A 19447-nucleotide genomic window follows, 5' to 3' on the forward strand; every position below is an offset into this window, starting at 1 on the left:
CCCCTGTCAAATTGTGGCCCCCTTCTCCACCACATAATGCCAACATGGGCCCAGCAGCTGCCAAAGCACAGAGGCCAGCTGCAGCCCTGGTGCAGAAATGTGATCTGTGTGCCGCGGCGTTATTTATATCAGGGGGCCGCAGGAGGACGTCTGAAGTGCTGTCCACCGCACCACCCATGCAGACCCCTGAGAGACTCGCCATCGACCACCCGGCACATTCTCGGTTTGTTCAGCGTCTGAGGAGGACATTAGAGGAGCATGACGGTGCGGGCGCATGCCACTTACTTCAGCGCGCCAAACATGTTGATGCCACCATCGAGCTGTCCAACGATGACTGGATGAAGAGCCCCTCTGTGGAGCTGCCGCCCCTCATCCTGCTAGGTAAGCCCCCCGCCGTGCCAGGTGTGCCCGGTGAGAATGGACTGTATGCTGGCTTAACGGTTCGCGCAGAATGGTCTTGTTTTGAACCCAGGTAACAAAATGGGTACAGCCAGATACCCCATGGCCTCGGAGTATATGGGGGGATAGATGGGGGCTGTGACAAAGGCTGATGATTGACAGTTGTTGACCCTGCAGGTCTCTCTTGGCCATATTGCATGTTTAGCTTTTTCTTCAGTGCTGGTGGCATATTTTGGGTCAAGTGACCACAGACTGGCACCAAATGCCCAGCAATACTCCTCCACCCCACGTTAGCACAGTAGCCCTCAACACTGTGAGGGGGTCTCGATTCTGTCTTCTCAACCAATTGGAAGGTTATGGAACAAAAGAAATGGCAGAGGTGGTCACCTGACCAGCTTCATTCAAAAGGCACCTCTGACCACCGAAGTGGATGCCAGCTCAGTCTGAATGCCCACTAAAATACAAAATGAGATACCCAAGAGAAATTAAACAAAGAATGAGTTAACATTGGCAAATCTGCCCTCTCTGGTCAAGCTGAGGGGTCCATTCCACATCCGCTGACCATCTCAGGGGTCAAAGAAAGCTTGGGACCTGATTGAGGGTCTCTCACTGCCACCTCCTCCGTATTACTGTAGCTCTGCAGCCTGTGGGCGCACCGCTCTGGAGTGCCACTAGATGGCGCCTCAAGACTGAACCGTCAAAGTCAGCTCATTGTGGAGCGCCTCAAGCTGGCACCCTCTGCTGGGCAAGCTGCTGCCTTGTGCACTCAGGTCGGGGGTCTCAGAGTCAATCAGATATTTAAGTTTACATTTCACAACACAATATAGTGCCTTACCATGATGAGGCACGGGCTTTAGTCTTAGCCAGTGTTGAAGGATGCCAACAACTGAATCAATAAGCCTGCCATCTTTTGGATCTATCCTGAACGCAGTAATGCCAGGTCTCTGAGCCCCCCACGGTCCAGACTGAGCAAGTTCAACAAGTGACCCCTGTCATTTCTCGCTGCTGTAGCCAGTGAGGTCAAGCATGGTGCTCACGGGTGCCATCTGCTATCTCAAGTGCTGGCACTATGGCATGTCATCGGTTGTCCTGGCCTGTGTCCTCGACTCCCTTCAGGCGTCACAGGGTCAATGGCTGCAGCTGTGTGACACCTGGTACAGTGGACAGGATCAGCACTCAGCACATCTGCATCCGTGATTGTGTGCCAAGGGCAGCCTGGCATGTGGTACCCTGCCTAGACTTAAAAAAAGGCAAAAAAATGAATACATTCCTGCAGTCCGCCTGCCACTGTCTATAGTGCCAGCACAATGGTGGTCTCCAGGCTCTGGCCCCTAGGGGGGTATAAGGACAGGGGACACTAGTCAGCCAGCGGTCATCATGGAAGGTGGCTGCCATGATAACATGAGACATTCTTGGGCCACCCTACTGGTGTAGGAAGGTACAAACAGAGGGGGCTCCTTGTCCTTGTAGACCCCCAGCGCTGTCCACTATTGTGTGCAGTCACCTTGGCCTGCTATCTGAGGTCACCCCCGTATTCTGTCGGGGGTCCACTTTGTCTCCGGCTGGACCTTCTTTGTGATGACACCACAGAGGGAGGGTCATTTAGGAGGTGACATTGAGACATCTGGGCCACTGCAGGGTCACTCCAGCAGGGGGCACTGAATTGAAATCAAACTGCCTCTTGCCCACCTTGCTTTGGGGTGATGCCCTGCATGAGTGGACAGACAGTAAAGGGTCATTTGAAAGGAAAGGCGCTATATATGTGAAAGGCTTATTGTGTCAGGCTGGCCTAGTGGCTGGTGACATCACTTCCTGGCAGTGCTGGGTGGTCTTTGGAAGGCACTATATAAAATGTGCTGCTGCCCTCCTAGCCCACCACCGACCCTCACATCCCCCCATTGTTGGCGCGGTCAGCCCTGCAGCCATCTGGGCGATCCAAGTGGGGATTAGAGGGCGTCGTGGGTCCACAATAGCTGCGCTCTATTTTAGGCTGGCGCGCTGGTGACATCAGGCGCTCCGCATACATAGGATAGCACAGAGGTGACCTGTTGACAGATGAGGACAGGAGAGGCTGTGGCCACTAGTGGGTGGGCACCTTGTGGCTCGCCAGCCTTTGTTGCCCAGAAGGAGCAGCCTGGCCAGAAAAAGACGAGACAGCCATGCAAACACAAGGCTGCCCCAGAAGGCACAGTCCAGTGCCCAGGTTTAGCTGCCCAGCCACCCTTAGGACTCTCATCCACGGGCACTGGAAGGACCTCCAGGGTGGCTTTTCCAATGTGGACGAAATCAACAAGGAGATTGAAATCCTGAGTGACGAACTGCGATGGACGGCCAGCAAGCGAGGTGCGTCTGACCGATGACCGCATGTCGGCCTGACGGGCAGAGTGACCAGGGCAGCCAGCTGGACACTGACCGAGTGCCCACACATGGGGGCGTCACCTGGCTTGTCCATAGAGCGCCTCCTCATGGTCACAGGCCACACACACTCTCACCATGTGTGGAGGAAAGGCCTGTCCAGGCGGCGACAGGCACAAAGCAGGAGCCCACCCTGGCGGATTGCCCGTCACTGCAGGGCACAGACCAGCAGGCTGTGAGGTGGAAACAAGCGATGGGATGGTGGGGGGCACTCCAGGACGCATGACCTGATGTGTGACAGGGAGATGGTGCTGAGCTGAGGGACAAGTTCAAGGTTCAAGTTCATGTGTGGGCTTCATGGTGACCCACAGTGCGCGCGTGTGTATGTGTGTGTGTGTGTGTGCGTGCGTGCGTTTGTCATGCAGTGTCCCTGTGTGCCTACATGATGGCTGAGACCCCCACCTTTGTGACCATGTGACAGTGTGCCCGCGGCTGGCACCTGATAACACAGTGACCTGCGCCAAAGGCACGTCGAGAGGCCGTGGTCATCTGACCGACAGGCAAACTCTAAATTTAAAACAAAAGGCAGGCGAGTGCGGCGCGGGGGTCTTTATAAGGAGGCACACAGGCGCATTCCCAGGACTCGGCTCGGCTCGCCTGTAAGGCGCTACATGCCCAGGACAGCGACTTTAGCCGGGCTTCCCGGCCTGGTGGTGACGCGGGTGAAGGAGGTGGCCGCCCTCGGCCTGAAGTCACAGCCCCTGCCGGACAAACGGACAACGGAGGGGGGCTTTTCAGAGCGGTTCTACCAGTCCCTCCAAAGAGGGGTGCTAGAGGACGTCAGGACCCTCAGGGAGCAGCACTATGAGGACGTGAACACACTCTTCGAGGTCAGCGGGGACGAGTTACAGTGGCAGGCGCAGGGTGCGGTGACCTTTGGGGTCTCAGGTAAAGGAAGCAACAAAAAAGGGGAGGGTGGGTGAGTTGGCTGGCAGTTTGTCCACCAGGGGGCATCACAGACTGCATTTCAGGTTCAAATAAAATCCGATGAACTTTAAAAAAAAAGACCCCTGCTGTGGAGTGACTGGTGGCAGAAGGTGACGAGTGGCTTTAGTGGCACTCACAGCTCACAGGGCGCCTGAGGGTCCATCAACTCTGCCGTCCAGCACAGAGGCCCCCTAGTGGCTAATGGGCTCAAAGTTAAACTGGCACCTCTGACTCCATGTCAGCCACCAGCATGCACGTTGTAAAAATACGGAAAGAGTTTCCAGTGCTGAAAGACGCTATATAACACCCTTCACTGCCACATCATGCTGTGCCAGGTGCTCATGTATGTCCTGATCTGAACCGATTAGAAAACAGATGGGCAGGCCCGCCCCATACACACTGAGTGCTGTTGGCACAGTGCAGTGGCATAGCAGGAGGGATTCACCCGCGTTTCAGCCCAGGTCATTTACATACCTGAATGGTTCAGCCAATCAGAGCACAGACTGGCTGATGAGGGCCTGCAAGCCTCCAATGAGCTGATCCATGGAGCTGGGGGTCCGCAGACCACGAGGGACCACGTTTCTCACATCGGGAAGCGTTTCCCACTTCTTTTCCCTTCTGTCTCTGTGCTTTTATTCTCCTGTCAGCTTTCATCACAGCTAGCGGAGGAAAGGCGCTATAAACACTAACCCCAGCGCCTCCTCTTCCTCCTCAGGTCTCTGGTCTCTGGACTACAAGCGAGAGCTCACCAGCCCGCTATGCATCACCGCCGCCCAGGGCTTCACCGACTGTCTGCGCTACCTGCTGGAGCACGGTGCCCAGCCCAACTTGGCACCAGGCGGGAGGACGGCGCTGCACGAGGCCTGTGCCAACTGCAACACGGACTGCGTGGAGCTCCTCCTGGAGCACGGGGCTGACCCCAACCTGCTCAATGAGGACGGCCATGCACCCCTGCACCTCTGCAGGACCCCACAGTCTTTCAGGTTTGTGCCACCTTCTCAGTCAAAGGAAACCAGCGGGGTTTCGGGGTGGGTCAGTGGGCACCGGTGGGCTGGAGGCCAGAACTGATGAAGCTGTGGAGAGTGCCTGGGAGGCTGGCAGGGGTTTAGTGATACTCCCCTCTGCCACCAGGTGATGCCAGTGAGTTGCATTGGGGTGGCATGTGGAGGTGACAGGGTCAACAAATACAGGTGGGCACAGGGACTTAAGTGGGCAGACATGATATTTGAATGGATGGCTGTTTACAAATGCTCAGTCTGATAAGGAGGTGTTGGACGGGCACCCTGCCACGTCGATGGGCCCAGCAAGATGCCTGGGATTTTGTTTATGCTTGACTTTATCCTGCCCCTCAGATATTTTTAGCCTCCTGCTGAGGGTCAGAGTGGCCTGTACGTGGCACCCTCCCTGGTATATCATTCACCATGTAATCCAGTTGTGGCGCCCCTCTATCACAGGACAGTTGATGAATGAGGAAGACTAACTGAGCGGAAGTTAGCGAGGGTTTAGAGGTGCAGTGAGTGGCATGCTGACGGTACTGGGGGATTGGGGTGGATGTGCCATGTTAGGCTGGCAAGGCCTCACCGAGACTTTAGTTCAAGTGGCAGCGCCAGTCAGTCACCTGCCCGCCATCATTCATCCCCGTCACGGGCCTCGTCTGGCTAATTAGCGTCTGAAGGATGGCAGGCCGTCAGCTCATTAGCGGGCGCCGCGCTGAACATGTTGGCTCCATCAGGCCTAATGAGGTTTGATTCGTCCCGGCTCAGAGATCTCTATTAGAGTGGCAGGCGGGCATGCGGGCAGGCGGGCGGGCACTGGCATCAATTTGAACTTGAGTGCGGCTCACTTATACCGTCTTTATGATTTATGTGACATCACATGGAAGAGGCACAAAGAAATGGGCATCTTGGCAGATGGCAGTGCCCCTACAGCCGAGCCCTAAAGTGCCAGCTAGGAGGTCAGTCGGGCAGATCATCAGGTGTCTGTGGTCATCACCAGTGTTGAACTATAAAGCAAAAGGACATGGGTTCAATGCCCTCCAGACTCAATGCGCCACTCTGAGGGCATCTTTTCATTTATATGGGCCCAGACTGGAAAGGTAAGCAGTTGATGTGGCACCCCCTGGTGGTCTCTGTGCACGTCCCACTTTAAAATGCTCTTTTGATGCTTTTTTCTATGAATTCATTTTGCTGCTCCCCAATTGAATCCTGCTGATGACAAGCAGAGCAGACGCGGGTGCAAATGACACCAAGTGTTGAAAGGGCGATGCCCACTTCGAGGGGTTCACTGCACACTGAATCACCAGAAAATCTAAAAACATTAAAAAGCGCAACAAAGACGTACCATGACAAGTGGCGGCACCAGGAGTGAACCTGCCAGTATGATAATGTGGGTTCAATGCCCCCGTTGACTCAATTTGCCACCCTGAGCTCATTCGCTCAAACACGCTTGCCCCCTAGTGGTGAGCATCTAGAGGCACAGTCTCCATACAAATGACTTTTCTGGCACAGCCACATGAAATCCAGTGCCCAGTGTACTTGGCAGCATTCCTGCTACTGGCTGAAGCCTACTAATTTAAATGTGCCACCCTGAGTACAGGTACTCACCCACATGCCAGTCACTCTGCTGCCTTTTCTGTGGCCTTAGGCCCCATAGTGGTCACTGTTCTGTACCGATGCCCACTGACTTGTCGTGTGCTCACGTCATGATGCTGACCCCGTGTCCATCTGACAGCACCGGTGCCAATGAATATGCGCACCTCAAAGCCAGCAGGAAGGCCTGGGCTTCCTCACTGCTGGCCAATAGGCCGCCCATCTGTGCCCCTGGCTCACCTGTGACCAGGCTGAGTCAGGAGCACAAGACCACCTGAAAATGAGAGTTCAGCGGTCATGGGGGGCCTCGCTCTTTAAGGCGCCTTATGGCACACGTAAATGACACATCAGTAAGTCGCTCACCACAAATGCCACTCAATCAGCTATAGCGCCTTTCACCCACAAATAGGTCAACCCCCACAAGTCACCCGTCACTCCACCCTGGGGTTCCAAAACTACACAAGGCCCTGACCAACATCAGCGGGCACCGCATTTAGCACCTGATTCAGTAGATGTGAGGTGGCAAAAGGGAGCCAAACGTACTCTTGGAACAGACAAGCGGCTTCCTGTCCATTATATAGCGCCTTTCATATCCAGGCATCTGACATCTGACTGCTAGGCAGTGCTGCTATGAGGACAGGGATGGGTCACCCCATGGGGCGGTGCCCTCTAGTGGTCACGTCCATTCACTCCCAAGATCCACAGTTCACACCTGAGCTGAACTGTGAGGTGACCCTCCCCTGTCCATTTGTGCGCTCTGTGACACGAGTGCCACTCTTTGTGTGTCTTCAAGGTGTGCCAAACTCCTGGTGAGGCACGGAGCGGCCATCAACCAGTCGAGCGACGACGAGCAGGAGACGCCACTGCATGTGGCTGCCAAGAGGGGTCTGCCAAGCCACGTGCACCTCTACCTGCGCAGGGGCGCCGCGGTGGACCCCTCAGACAGCCAGGATGAGACCCCGCTGGGCGCTGCCTGCTCTGTGGCCAGCCACCCCGACGAACAGGACACGCAGGTGCAGGTGTGCCAGCTGCTGCTCCTCTACGGGGCGGACGTGGGTGCGGTGGACAAGGACAAGAGGGGCGCCCTGCACAAGGCCTGTCGGAATGCCAGCCATGGACTGGTGCAGCTGCTGCTCGGGCATGGGGCCGATGTCAATGCCATCGACTACAACGGGGGCTCGCCACTCTCCACCGTGCTGCAGAACGCCGTCATCAAGCTGGACATGGAGCCACACCTGACCGTCCAGACGCTGCTCAACCACGGGGCTCAGAAGGTCTGGCCGCCGGCGTTCCTAAAGGTAGGGGGGCCTCGGGGGTCTTTGGGCTGAAGGCCATTCCTGGGGTTTGACGGGGGAACGTGGCACATATCTACGACAACTCTGAGCCACCTGAATGGCACATCAGGGATGTGATGCCTCAGAATGGTGACGATGACGCACGGGCTGTACTTTACTTTGATTTGATTTACGAGGGCCAATGCTGCGTATTTGCACTGAAGAACGTTTTGGGTTATTTGTCAGCTACTAGCTGTCACTCCATCAAGCCTCACGCTGGCGTGCCCACTGCACTGGATGCCACTGACCGACTGGCGAGGCACTACTTGCACTTTCCGTATGGTTCAGTCGTACAGGCCAACATAAAAAGTCGATGTGCCGCCGTGGCACTGTAGGGCACTCGTATGGCAATGGGGCATCCAGTGAGAATAAAGCTGCTTTTGTTAACCGAGAGCAGAAGCTGGCACCTCACATCCCTCCCGGACCCCCAGAACACTATCATTCCACACGTGATCTCGCACGCTCAGTTAGGCAGCACAGCCTGATGGCCTCGAGTGCAGGTGGAGGGGTCTTCAGATGGGGGGCCACTCTACGAGCATCGTCATCAAGCTGATTGGCATCGTCCATATATGGTGGCGTTGGAGGCGTGTTCACGTCCGCACATTTACAAGGGGTCATATTCATGCTGGACCCTGTCTGTTAGTCACATTCAGACAAGAGCCGCCATTGGAGCAGCGCAGGCAGCGCCCGCTTCTTTAGCCGCATTCCAGATCACTGGGGGGCATCTTCTGGAAGGTCCCTGGCACCCCTTAAACACCCTCACATTTCACACATTCAGTGGGTAATTTGTCACAATGACCATCTGAGAGACACGTGGACTGTGCTCCCTAAGACCCCAATATAGCGCCCTTTCACTACCAGTTTGCCCACTCTAACTAAAGTGACGGGTCAGGCGTGCCCTTCTTTCAGCTGCAGGTTTGCCAATGTCATCAGGCTCACAAGTCACAATTATCATGTCAACTGACTGCGTGTGGCATGTGTGTGCCATCAGAGTGGGAAGCTTGTAACCTGAGCCTTTGCCCTCCCGTGCCAGGTGCTGAGGTCCTGTGCGGCGGCCCCCAAGGCCATCGAGGTCCTGTTCAATGCCTACAGCCGACTCGACGTCACCTCCAAGTGGATCGAGGCCATACCAGAAGACACCTTTGAGGTGAGTGGGCCGTGGCGCAAGTGTGCCCCTAATGCCAGGCCCAAGCCCCCTTGTCACCCACCTTCTGTGTGCTTGTCTTTCAGGCCCACCGGCCCTTTTTTGAGTCCCTGCTGGCCCTGGAGTGGACCCCGCGCTCGCTGCAGCACCTGTGCCGCTGTGCCATCCGGAAGCTGTGTGGGCATCAGTGCCAGCTGTATGTGCCGCTCCTCCCACTGCCCACATTTTTGCACCGCTATCTCCTGCTGGAGCCGGAGGGAGTCGTATTTTAGCATCAAATAACACTTTTCAGTGCCAGCTCCTATGGCAGGGTAAAATAGAAGATGGGCATCGGGAATTTCCAGGCACACCGTACTCTGGCTGTTTGTATAGAGACTGTGCCCAGCTGGCTGAGGCCGCAGAAGGTAGACCCCCGAGCCCCCCACCTGGCTCCCTCTTCGCCTGCCACTTCCTGCTTTCAGTCGAGTTGATTTTCCAGTCTGCGCCTGTAGGTGGCACTGCAGACTCACTTGACGTGTGGCTCAACGGTGACGGGCACGGTGGGTTGGCAAGAGAAAGATAAACGCCTGCTGCGATTTGAACCCTGCCACCTTCTGCCCACCAGGGGGCGCTCTGCTCTTTTCTTATATTTTTTTTTTAATTGACCCCTCATTTGTTCTTTTAGGCGACAGCAGGTGGCACCACTGAGTGTTTTTGTTGCAGTGAATGAGGGTCTGCTGCCTGCGCACCCCTTCAAAGCTGTGCCACGACAATACAGGGGGCTTCAAATGGAAGAGCGGGGAGACCTCAGTATACCACATAATGGCATCAACTGCAGGGGAACGAACGCCACGTAAGGCAAACGGGAGACCAGCCGGGCCTGGCAGCGCCGGGGAACACCGGGGTGTTTTGGGGTTCAGGCAGCCACTAATTGGGCTGCCCAGTCACTTGCAAAGGGGACACTCACCGATAGGACCCCCAACCTCCTTGGCCGCCAGGGGGGCCCTGACTTGGCTCAGGAAGGGGGTGGGGAGGGGGGGTCTGTCTGCCAGACGACCCCTAGGGTTCCTACACTACCCCCTCAACCCCCAAACTGGACAGCCAGTGCGCTCTCGCGGGTTTAGTGAACAAAAGGGTCGATCGACGGCTGGGGTGGGGGGGTGGGGGGGGCTACCTGGCCTGTGGCGAGGCGGCCGACTGCGGTGCATGTAGTGTTGAGCCCCCCCGCCGGCCGAGTATTGATGCCCCCACATGATTGATAATGAGACAGTGCCTACTATACTATTTGTCTAATGGCTGTGCAATTAAATCCCCTTGTAAATGACCCACGGCTCATTTCATCCTAATCTATGGAATTTTGATTGAATTCGTCAGCTCTAATTGAAAAATACTGCCGTTTAATGTCTGCATTGCAGTTTGGGATCTCGGCGAGGTGACCTGCGCGAGCTTTGGGGGGGCGGGAAATGCCCTTGGAGCTGCGCGAGCTGACGTCACGTGCTACAAGGCGCTATACAGACCGCCGCCCCCAAAGCCTGTTTGAATTGAGTGGCCGTCCCCTCCTGAAAATGCGTGAGACGAGGAAGGGTCTGAGAAATAACAAGGGGCTCGCGACTTGAATTGGCTCAGGTGTGCCCGGTCGGTAGTGTCCTGCGAGCTCACCCGCCAGACATTCGCCACAAATTAGGACTCTCGTCAAAGCCCAAAGAACCAAGTCCGTCTGCAAGGAGGCCCACCCAGCCATGCGACGGAGCGACACGAGGGCCCCGTTAAGTGCCAGCATGGGAGCAGCGCGGTGAACAACAGCAATAAAAAGAAAAACATAAAAAGAACGGCAATAAAAGCAAAAAGAAGAGCAAGAAGTAAATAATAATAATAACAACAGCAATAATAATACTAATAAGCGGACAATAAAAATAATAAGAATAAGAATAATAGTAATAATACAACAATAAAAATAGTAACAACAACAAAAACAAGGAGAACAACAACAATAATAATAATAATAATAATAATAGTGAGCGGACAATAAAAGCGCCTTTGCTCGCCTTGGTGTCTTTTTTCACATTAGGACGTCGAGTGACGTTTTCGTTGGCCGAGCCCGGTGGTGACCACAGTGGCACACAAAGCTGAGTATCAATTCGATTCATCGGCTTACTGTTTTTTTTTTTTTTGTTCTTTTTTTTGCCTTTGTTCCTTTCTTCGCATTTCTTTTGTTTGTTTTATTCGATTGGATTGGATTTGTGTTTTTGTCTTCTCGTCTTGTCGCCCTCACTTGGACTCGTTTTTGCCTCCACGCCCACCCCTAACACGCCAGTCCCTTCGTCCGGCTGCCCGAGGGTCTCTAGTTACCTGCCTCAACTCGGACCACCCGGATCACGGGACGTCTACCTTGTTTCTGTCTCCCCCCTCGTTTTAGCCCGCCCTTTCAATTTTAAATAAAAACATCAATCATTTATTTGTTGATTTATTTTTATTTTATTGTTTGGCGGACGTCTTCATCCAGCTGGCGACATTTCTTTTCTTTTTTGGCGATTGGCGCACAGGCAGGTAAAGTGTCCTGCTCAGGGTCACACAGAGTAGCATTTGAGTCCAAAGCCTTCTCCACTCCGCTTTTGTGTTTGTTTGTTTGTTTGTTTGTTTGTTTGTATCATTGCACTCGGTGAAGGGCGCTGTGTAAAACCAAGCTAATCGACGTGCACGATCCTCGGCTCGATGGCGTCCCCTGCCGTGAGCCAGCAGGTGACAGGGGTCGTCGGTGATGGTGACACGAGTGTTGTTTAACTTGCGCGCTTTGAATCCTTTCATGTCCAGGTGGGCTCTCACATGCGCTAATGAGGACCCCTCGGATCCTGAAGGGTGACAGGGCTATGGTTGGGGGGCCCCGCAAGCGCGCCCACCGTGGGTTGTGTGCACTTCGAGCTCCCGTTTTGTGTGAAAACGCGATTTAGAAATCACAAATATAAAATGAGACCTAAATTAAAATGTAAAACTAAAGGTAAATGTCAGCGGTGTGACTGGAACCGAAATTTGGGGACAAAACGGAACTCTTGATTGTCCTGTGGGCGGGCTATTAAAGCCGAACGTCCGGTGGGATTTTACGAATCTGATCGAAACAAATAAAAGTTCTTTGTGAAACCTTCACGCAGATGGTCTTTAGGTACCCACGAACGACCACCATACACACACGCCATGACATCAAGCGCTCTGGCATGGGGAGAGCATTGGCACCGTCAAAATGTCCAGGGGATTCAAACGGTTCGTGCCCTCGTGGTCCAGCCGGGGGTCTGCAACTGCATGCCCAGCGCCAAATGCCATCTTAAAATGGGGACAAACCTCAGGCAGCGTGAGCGGCTCCTTCGTGCTTTAGGAAAGTCGCCTTCCATGGCAGGCCGCTGGAGACTTGGCAGGTGTCTCAAACCTGCTGGCGGCGAGGGTCCCCGTGCCCCCTATTGATCCGCCACCACCCCCGGCCATACCCCGGTTTCAGGCTGACAGGCCGGTAATTGAATGGGTTTGCCCCCATGCAGCCCCACATTCAGCGGCTCTCCTTATTTATGGCCCCTTAAATTGTGTCGCATTCCCCTGACGCCCCCTTTACAAGTTGGCGGGGGGGGGGCTGTTGTTCCACCTTTTGGATCTTTGAAACCCGTGACCCCTCTTATAACATTGGCACCTTGCGCTCCTCTTCCTCCTCTTCCTCTTCTTGACAGCTTTGACTTCTCTTCGACCCCCATGGAGTCCACTTCGCTCTTTTCACATCCAAACTAAAGCGAGCGCTCCGTGAATGAATGAAGATGGCGTGAAAAAGGGGGCGTGAATTGAAGTCCTGCAAATCGGCGTGTCCGACGGAGGACTCTGATAACAAGGACCCCTTTGTGGCGGTGACATCGACCCCCAGAGCCACTAGGAGGGCGGACAAGAGCACGTCATGCGCGGAGCGCGCGGATGCCAGGCAGGCCTGGCGACGAGGTGCCAACGGGCCCAGTCTCGAATAAAGCCTTCCGCCCAACCGGCAAACTAACGGCGACTGCGAGGTCAGACGCCAATGCCAAGAAGCAAGGGGGCCCGCTAAGGGAGCTGATCGGAACCCGTTAAGGGATCTCAGACGGTGCCCGCCGAACAGGACGCCGATCAAATCGGGGATCAATCAGCGCGCACACGCGCCTCTTCGCGGGGCCGCGCGTGAGTTCACGAGCCCTCGAGGTCAAAGGCTAATGGGCCGAGATAAACTCGCGTCCAAAATCCCTCATTAAAGGCGCTAGAGAGAAGGAGAGAGAGAGAGAGAGAGACCCCCGAGGGGGACACGCACCGTCGATACGCGCGGCCCATCGATTGCCATGCACTTTTATTTTCCAATTAATTCTACATTTGGCTGCAAGGCCAAGTTCTGCTCGTGCACCTGCCTGGGGACACAACAGCGGCGACCGGCCGCGACAAGACGCGCAGCATCACCTCCGTGTCCGGTAAGGCGGCCTCACCGAGCCACCGACGTGAGCGCCTGAAACGAGCAGACTCGTTGGGGGAGCCGTCGTTGACCACCCCGCCACGGCTCAGCAAGTCTACGGGCTCCAGCCAGCGAGGGACTGGCACTTGTGCCCGTGCCAAGCGCCAGGCCATTCGGCGGCAATAAAAAGGAAAAAAATCGCGGAGAGAGGCGTCTGCCCAAACGAGCTCGGCGACATAAGCGACTTGTGCTCGGGCAGCCTGGGAGTCTGGCGTGTGCGTGAAATATAGCGCCGTGCGTGAGGGGTCCAGTACTGGGAACGGAGCTGGACGGGACAGCCCCACCTGTCAGGCGACATCCTTAGAGTAACGAAATCAAAAGAAAAGAGCGCTTCAGGCGACGTCACGTGCGCGGGGTGTCCCTCAAAAACGGGAATGAATGTAACGGCAGGGATGCCCGGTGCTAAAGAAAGAAAAATAAAAAAGGCGAAAAAACACCGAAATATGCCAACTGTGTGGGCAGCTTTACAACCAAGCCAAAAAAAAAAAAACACTCGTTCTATTATTATTATTATTTTTTTTTTTTTTTATTATTATTAACCCTAACCCTAATAATTATTATTAATATTATTATTAATAATAATAATAATAATAATAATAATAATAATAATAATAGAATTTCCTTCGGGATAAAGTTTAAATGAAAAAATTGAATTTCCTCCGGAATTAATAAAGTATATTCGATTATTAATAATAATAATAATAATAATCATAGAAAAAAATAGAATTTCCTTCGGGATAAATAAAGTTTAAATGAAAAAACTGAATTTTCTCCGGAATTAATAAAGTATATCTGATTAATATTAATAATAAGAATAATAATTGGGTATTTTATTTATTTAACACTCCCCCCTGTTCAATGCGCTTATTAGCAGTAGTAGTTAGTGGTGGCGGTGGTAGCATTATTATTATTATTTTTATTATTATTATTAGTTATTTTTATATTTGTGATAATAATCAAATCTAATGTAAACTGATGCACTAAAGCACTTATTACCTCTTCTTTATTTCTTTATGTATTCGTTTTTTTTCTTTTTTCTTTGTCTTAAATTCCGTCTTTTTTCTTCAGTTTTCGTTTCTTCATTATTTGTATTATTTCCATCCACCAGCACGACACGCAGTTTGGCATCTAAGGGGGCGACACGGGCACATTCCCTTTTTTCTTTCTCCGGACGCACGTCTGTCAATTCAGTTCCCTTCGGTTTTATAGCGCCTTTCACCGAGTGACTGTTTCAAGTACACGTGATTTGATTCAATGTCATTTTTCAGATCCCGCCGACGGTCCCTCAAGTGCAAGCCTGTGATTTTCGTTTCCTTTTTTTTATGTTTTCTTTATTTTTATTACTAATTTTCTTCAATCGATTCTTTTTCTTTTCTTATGTCGTTAATCGTTTCTAATGCCTTGCGCTGCGTTGTCCCCCTGCGCTGCTCCGTGCAAGGCGCTCTACAGGGCAACAAGCCTGTAATCTCCATTCGACCCGCCCCAGTGAAAGGCGCTATACAAGCCGCCCCTGAATTGGACTTGGTGGTCTCGGTCCTCGCCGTGCCTCCAAACTCCCCTTTTCCGCCGCGTCCTTTCTCTCCACCAATGGGAGGCGCGCAGTGCCGGGGCGTGGCCGGGACGCCAGACTTGTCACGAAGGAGAAGGAGCGCAATTTAAACGTGCAGCCTGCCGCGCCGGGGACACTTGCGACAGTCGAGCTGCTCCGTCCTGACCGCGGTGCCGATTTGGTCTTTTTGGGGATTTTTTTTTTTTTTTGGTTTGGCTTTTTTTTTTTTTTGGAAGGTGGAGCTCGGCGTGGACGGGACCCCCCGGACTCGTTGTCGGTGCTCGAATGGACAAGTTGCGGGCGCCTAGCCGCGAGTCTGCCTTTTCGGGGGGCCCGGCCTCCTTGCGGCGGACCGGGATTTGATCTTCTGTTCCCTGCTCTTCTCCACTCCAGCGGCCCCCATCGTGGACATGCCGCAGACCTGAGCGGGTCTGACCGCCGAGCCCTCACTCTGCCTCTCCTCCGTTCTCCGGTGCTGCCCCGACTCTGCCCCGGCCTCGCAGCTTCTATGAGTGCAGCCTTCAGCCCGCCGTCCCTGATGATGATGCAGCGCCCCTTGGGAAGCAGCACCGCCTTCAGCATCGACTCCCTCATAGGCGGCCCACCCCAGCCCAGCCCGGGACACTTCGTCTACACCGGCTACCCGATGTTCATGCCCTACCGGCCGGTGGTCCTGCCGCCCCCGCCGCCTCCCCGCCGCCGCCGCCGGCACACCCCCACCACCAGATCCCCAGCCTGCCCGGTGGCTTCTGCTCCAGCCTGGCGCAGGGCATGGCGCTCACCTCCACGCTGATGGCGACCCTGCCGGGGGGCTTCTCGGCCTCCCCTCAGCACCAGGAGGCGGCGAGGAAATTCGTCGCGCAGTCCATGTCGGCCGAAGAGATGCGACAGGAGGGAGACGACGGCAAAGGGTACCTGTCCAAGGACACCTCGGTGATGTCCCCTTTCCAGGCGTCCGAGGCCGTGCAGTCTTCTTTAGGTGAGTATGAGCGCGCGGGCACACAGCCTGGCATCGCTGTATTACCCTCCGAGGGTGCGCCAGCTTGGGCCAAGTCCGTCTGGGAAAGGCGACAAAGTTAGTGAGTGTCAAGTGAGACGATGACCCGAAAGCCTTTGAGGGGTCGGGGGGTGGCTTTGAGGGGCAGGCAGGCGCGAAAGAGGAATGCTGTCATTTATTATTATTATTATTATTATTGAAGGTGCCTATGGTGCCCCCCTCACCCAGCGCGTGCCCCACTTACTGTAGTGTTGACATGGCGCTCGCAGGGCATACCGGGCAGCAGCTTGAAGTGTGGCCGCCAAAGAGGAGCGTCCATCACGGCCGAAACGCCATGAAAACGCGCCGCCGAACAGAAAGCCCCTCGAGCTCAGGACGAGGGTCTGTACAGGCCGACAAATGTCTGCCGCCGTCACGAATGTCGGAAGGAGAGCTGCAAGACAAACAAGAAGAAAAAGAAGAAGAAAAATAGAAGAAGAATTCCTGACATTCACACGGCAGACGCGTCCACAGCCGCGGGACCCCCAGTCGCCCCCCAATCCGCCGCTCTTCTTCAGGGTCGAGCAGTTGAGGGGCAGAAAAACGAACGTGAGAAAAGCGCGGGGATGGCGACGAAGGGACCCCCGTGTAATTCAGCAAATAATTCAGTGTGATGTGGGGGCTGACAGATTTAAATTGCACTGAAAAGAAAGAGAAACGCGTTTATTATTGTTATTGTTATTATTGTTATTGTTATTATTGTTATTCTTATTATTTCTTGTTATTATTTCTTGTTATTATTTCTTGTTATTATTTCTTGTTATCGTGGTCATCGCTTTTGTTTTAAAATGACAACAACAATCATGCTATTGTTAATACTTCGACTTAGAATAACCACAATAATAATAACTCCAATAATAATGAAGAAGAAGAAGAAGAAGAAGAAGAAGAAGAAGAAGAAGAAGAAGAAGAAGAAGAAGAAGAAGAAGAAGTGACCCTCACGGGCCTCCAGTGCGTTCGCTGCGCTCTAAAGAAATAAAAAAACGACAAACTTGTACGGCGGACGTCGCGCGAATTTCTGGACAAACGAATTTAAATATCCAGGTGACCATTTTTGCCTCGCGTGTCATTTTTTTAACAAGTTTTAATGCCAACGTAGCCCTGGCACCTCGCGCGTCTTTTTAAAATGAACGAGAAGAGAACAAGAAACGGAAAACCAAAAAAAAAAAATCAACAAACAAAACAAGTGGCGTTTACCTGACTGAGGCGCCTCAGGGTGTGACATTCGAGTGACATAAACGAGGTCAGGCGACTTTAAACGGCGATATATAGAGAGAGGGACGCGCACGAAGGAAATCAGCCTTTACATGGCGCAGGTGACCCCAAACGCGCCCGTATGAGGAGCCCACTTGGCACGTGCCAGCGCTCAGATTGGCTGTCTTTGCTGGGTTGACAGAAAGGCGCCATAAAGACAGACGGGCGGAAAGATAAACAGGAAGAAAAGAGAAAAAGAAACGTGAACGTGCGTTTGATTACCGCCGAGTCTCTTTCGGTTATTTCGTACGGACGAAACTCGAAGTCGTGTGTGCAGGTGAGCGCTTGTCACATTTGTCGCGACAGTCCCCATGTCGGCCACCACAAACACAAACTCAGTTAAGCAGAGTCGCAAAACCGGGCGGTCCGGCAATCGGCGCCGCAACTCAGCGCTCGTAGCAAAGTCTTCGCGTGGAAAAATCACCGAAACAGCGTAAGAGTCACCTAAACACACACAGTGTCACACACAGAGAGCCACCTAAACACACACAGTGTCACACGCACAGTGTCACCTAAACACACACAGTGTCACACACAGAGAGCCACCTAAACACACACAGTGTCACACGCACAGTGTCACCTAAACACGCACAGTGTCACACACAGAGAGCCACCTAAACACAGAGTCACACACACACCTGTCTGTTATATAGCGCCTTTCTTTATCGAACGATTCCATGAGGCCTTCAGCTGCCTGTTTTTACGTCTTTCGTGTCGGCGACAATCTGAGAAATAAATCAGACAAGCAGGGCACCACCTCTCTGTTTTCCGGCATATCCTCTGTGTATTTTATAGCGCCTTTCCTCCCTGTCTGCCTGTTGAGTTTATAGCGCCTTTCTGCCTCGCTCTGTTACTTTAAGCCTGTCGCCTGTTATAACACTGCATGTGTTTTTCTAGCCGTCTGTTTTCTTTTCTTTTCCGTCTATTTGTTTGTCCGTTTATATAGCGCCTTTCTCACCCATCTTCCTAATTATTTTATAGTTCTTTTCTTTGCCTTTCTATTATATAATGCCCTTCTCGGTCTGTTTATAGTCCATCTATTCTAACGTGCCCGTATTTACTTCTTCATCAGTTACCGTATATGGCGCCTTTAACGTATCGGTGTGGAGTTCATGCCAAACGTAGAAAGTACCGATTTTACAGAACCCGACTGTACAAAGCGCTGAAATGTCCAGTTTAGGACGTGCGGGTCATTTTCCTTTTTCACCGTTCTCGGTATTTGTGCCGTTAACGTTACTGACGTCATTGGCGGTGAATCTGTCTGTCTGTCTGTCATATTTAGCCACATGTCCATCCCTTACATGTCTCCGCTATAGCGCCTTTCACGTGTACATACATACGTATCCTAATATAGCGCCTTTCCTGTTTCCCTCCCTGTAAACGTTCATTCTTCCGCCATGTCAGTCCATCCTCTTTATAGCGCCTTTCCCGTTTATCTATCCACCATAGATATCCAACCCTCTCGCGCCGTCCTTTCCGTCCTGCCTTGCGCCGTGGTGGTCTTTGCCCGGTTGCTCCCCTCGCTCGCCCACCTTGATGCCAAGTGTGTGTGGCTGGCGCCCCTTTCCCCCGTTTCGGTGGTCGCCGCGTGTGCGCCCGCCTGCAGTGATATCCCCCCAGCCTTTCTCTCTAACGTTTTTCTTCTTCTTCTTTTTTTTTTTTCTTTCCTTTTGTCTTCTGCTTCTCTTTTGGGGGGGCAGCCAGAGCTCACGGCAAAGACGACGCGAAAGAGGACGAGAGCCAGCGGAAGGACGAGAGCTTCTCCATGGACAGCGACCTGGACTACAGCTCGGACGAGAACCCGACGGGCCCCGGCGCCGCGTGCCACAAGGACGAGGGCGACGGGCACAGCGGCCAGGAGGAGGGCGGCCACGGGGCGGGCAGCGCGGCGGCGGGCGGCGCGTCCCAGGGCGGCAAGAACCGGCGGCGCCGGACGGCGTTCACGAGCGAGCAGCTGCTCGAGCTGGAGAAGGAGTTCCACTGCAAGAAGTACCTGTCCCTGACGGAGCGCTCGCAGATCGCGCATGCGCTCAAGCTGAGCGAGGTGCAGGTGAAGATCTGGTTCCAGAACCGGCGGGCCAAATGGAAACGCGTCAAGGCCGGCAACGTGAACTCCAAGACGGGCGAGCCCTCGCGGAACCCCAAGATCGTGGTGCCCATCCCGGTGCACGTGAGCCGCTTCGCCATCCGCAGCCAACACCAGCAGCTGGAGCAGGCGCGGCCCTGAGGGTGGATTGTGGGCTTTGGTGGGGGGCTGTGGTGGTGGTCGTGGTTTTTGGGAACCAGAAGGCCGCGGGACGCCTCGTTTTTGGGAGCCC

General features: G+C 53.6%; 2 protein-coding genes across 5 annotated transcripts; both read left to right on the top strand.

Annotated features, from left to right (window-relative positions):
* Positions 1 to 9566, top strand: asb18 (ankyrin repeat and SOCS box containing 18). Of its 4 annotated transcripts, XR_005634007.1 has the most exons (6): positions 1 to 381; positions 4457 to 4724; positions 7123 to 7627; positions 8697 to 8810; positions 8894 to 9346; positions 9472 to 9563. XR_005634007.1 is itself a non-coding variant. In XM_039755127.1 (5 exons), exons 1-5 carry the CDS (start codon positions 45 to 47, stop codon positions 9077 to 9079), a joined length of 1410 nt encoding a protein of 469 aa, XP_039611061.1. In that variant the 5' UTR covers positions 1 to 44; the 3' UTR covers positions 9080 to 9566. The 4 variants fall into 4 exon arrangements, 3 of the variants coding, with proteins under 3 accessions (XP_039611061.1, XP_039611063.1, XP_039611062.1); XM_039755127.1 differs by having other exon boundaries at positions 8894 to 9566; XM_039755129.1 differs by lacking the exon at positions 1 to 381 and adding an exon at positions 2534 to 2742 and having other exon boundaries at positions 8894 to 9566.
* A 5496-nt stretch (positions 9567 to 15062) lies between these two features.
* gbx2 (gastrulation brain homeobox 2) lies at positions 15063 to 19447 on the top strand. The gene is given in 3 exon segments (XM_039755131.1): positions 15063 to 15530; positions 15533 to 15818; positions 18830 to 19447. Coding segments are annotated over 3 exon segments (996 nt in total). The 5' UTR covers positions 15063 to 15347; the 3' UTR covers positions 19357 to 19447.

Source organism: Polypterus senegalus, chromosome 6, assembly GCF_016835505.1.
Source record: "Polypterus senegalus isolate Bchr_013 chromosome 6, ASM1683550v1, whole genome shotgun sequence".
In the NCBI taxonomy this organism is placed as follows: Eukaryota; Metazoa; Chordata; class Cladistia; order Polypteriformes; family Polypteridae; genus Polypterus; species Polypterus senegalus.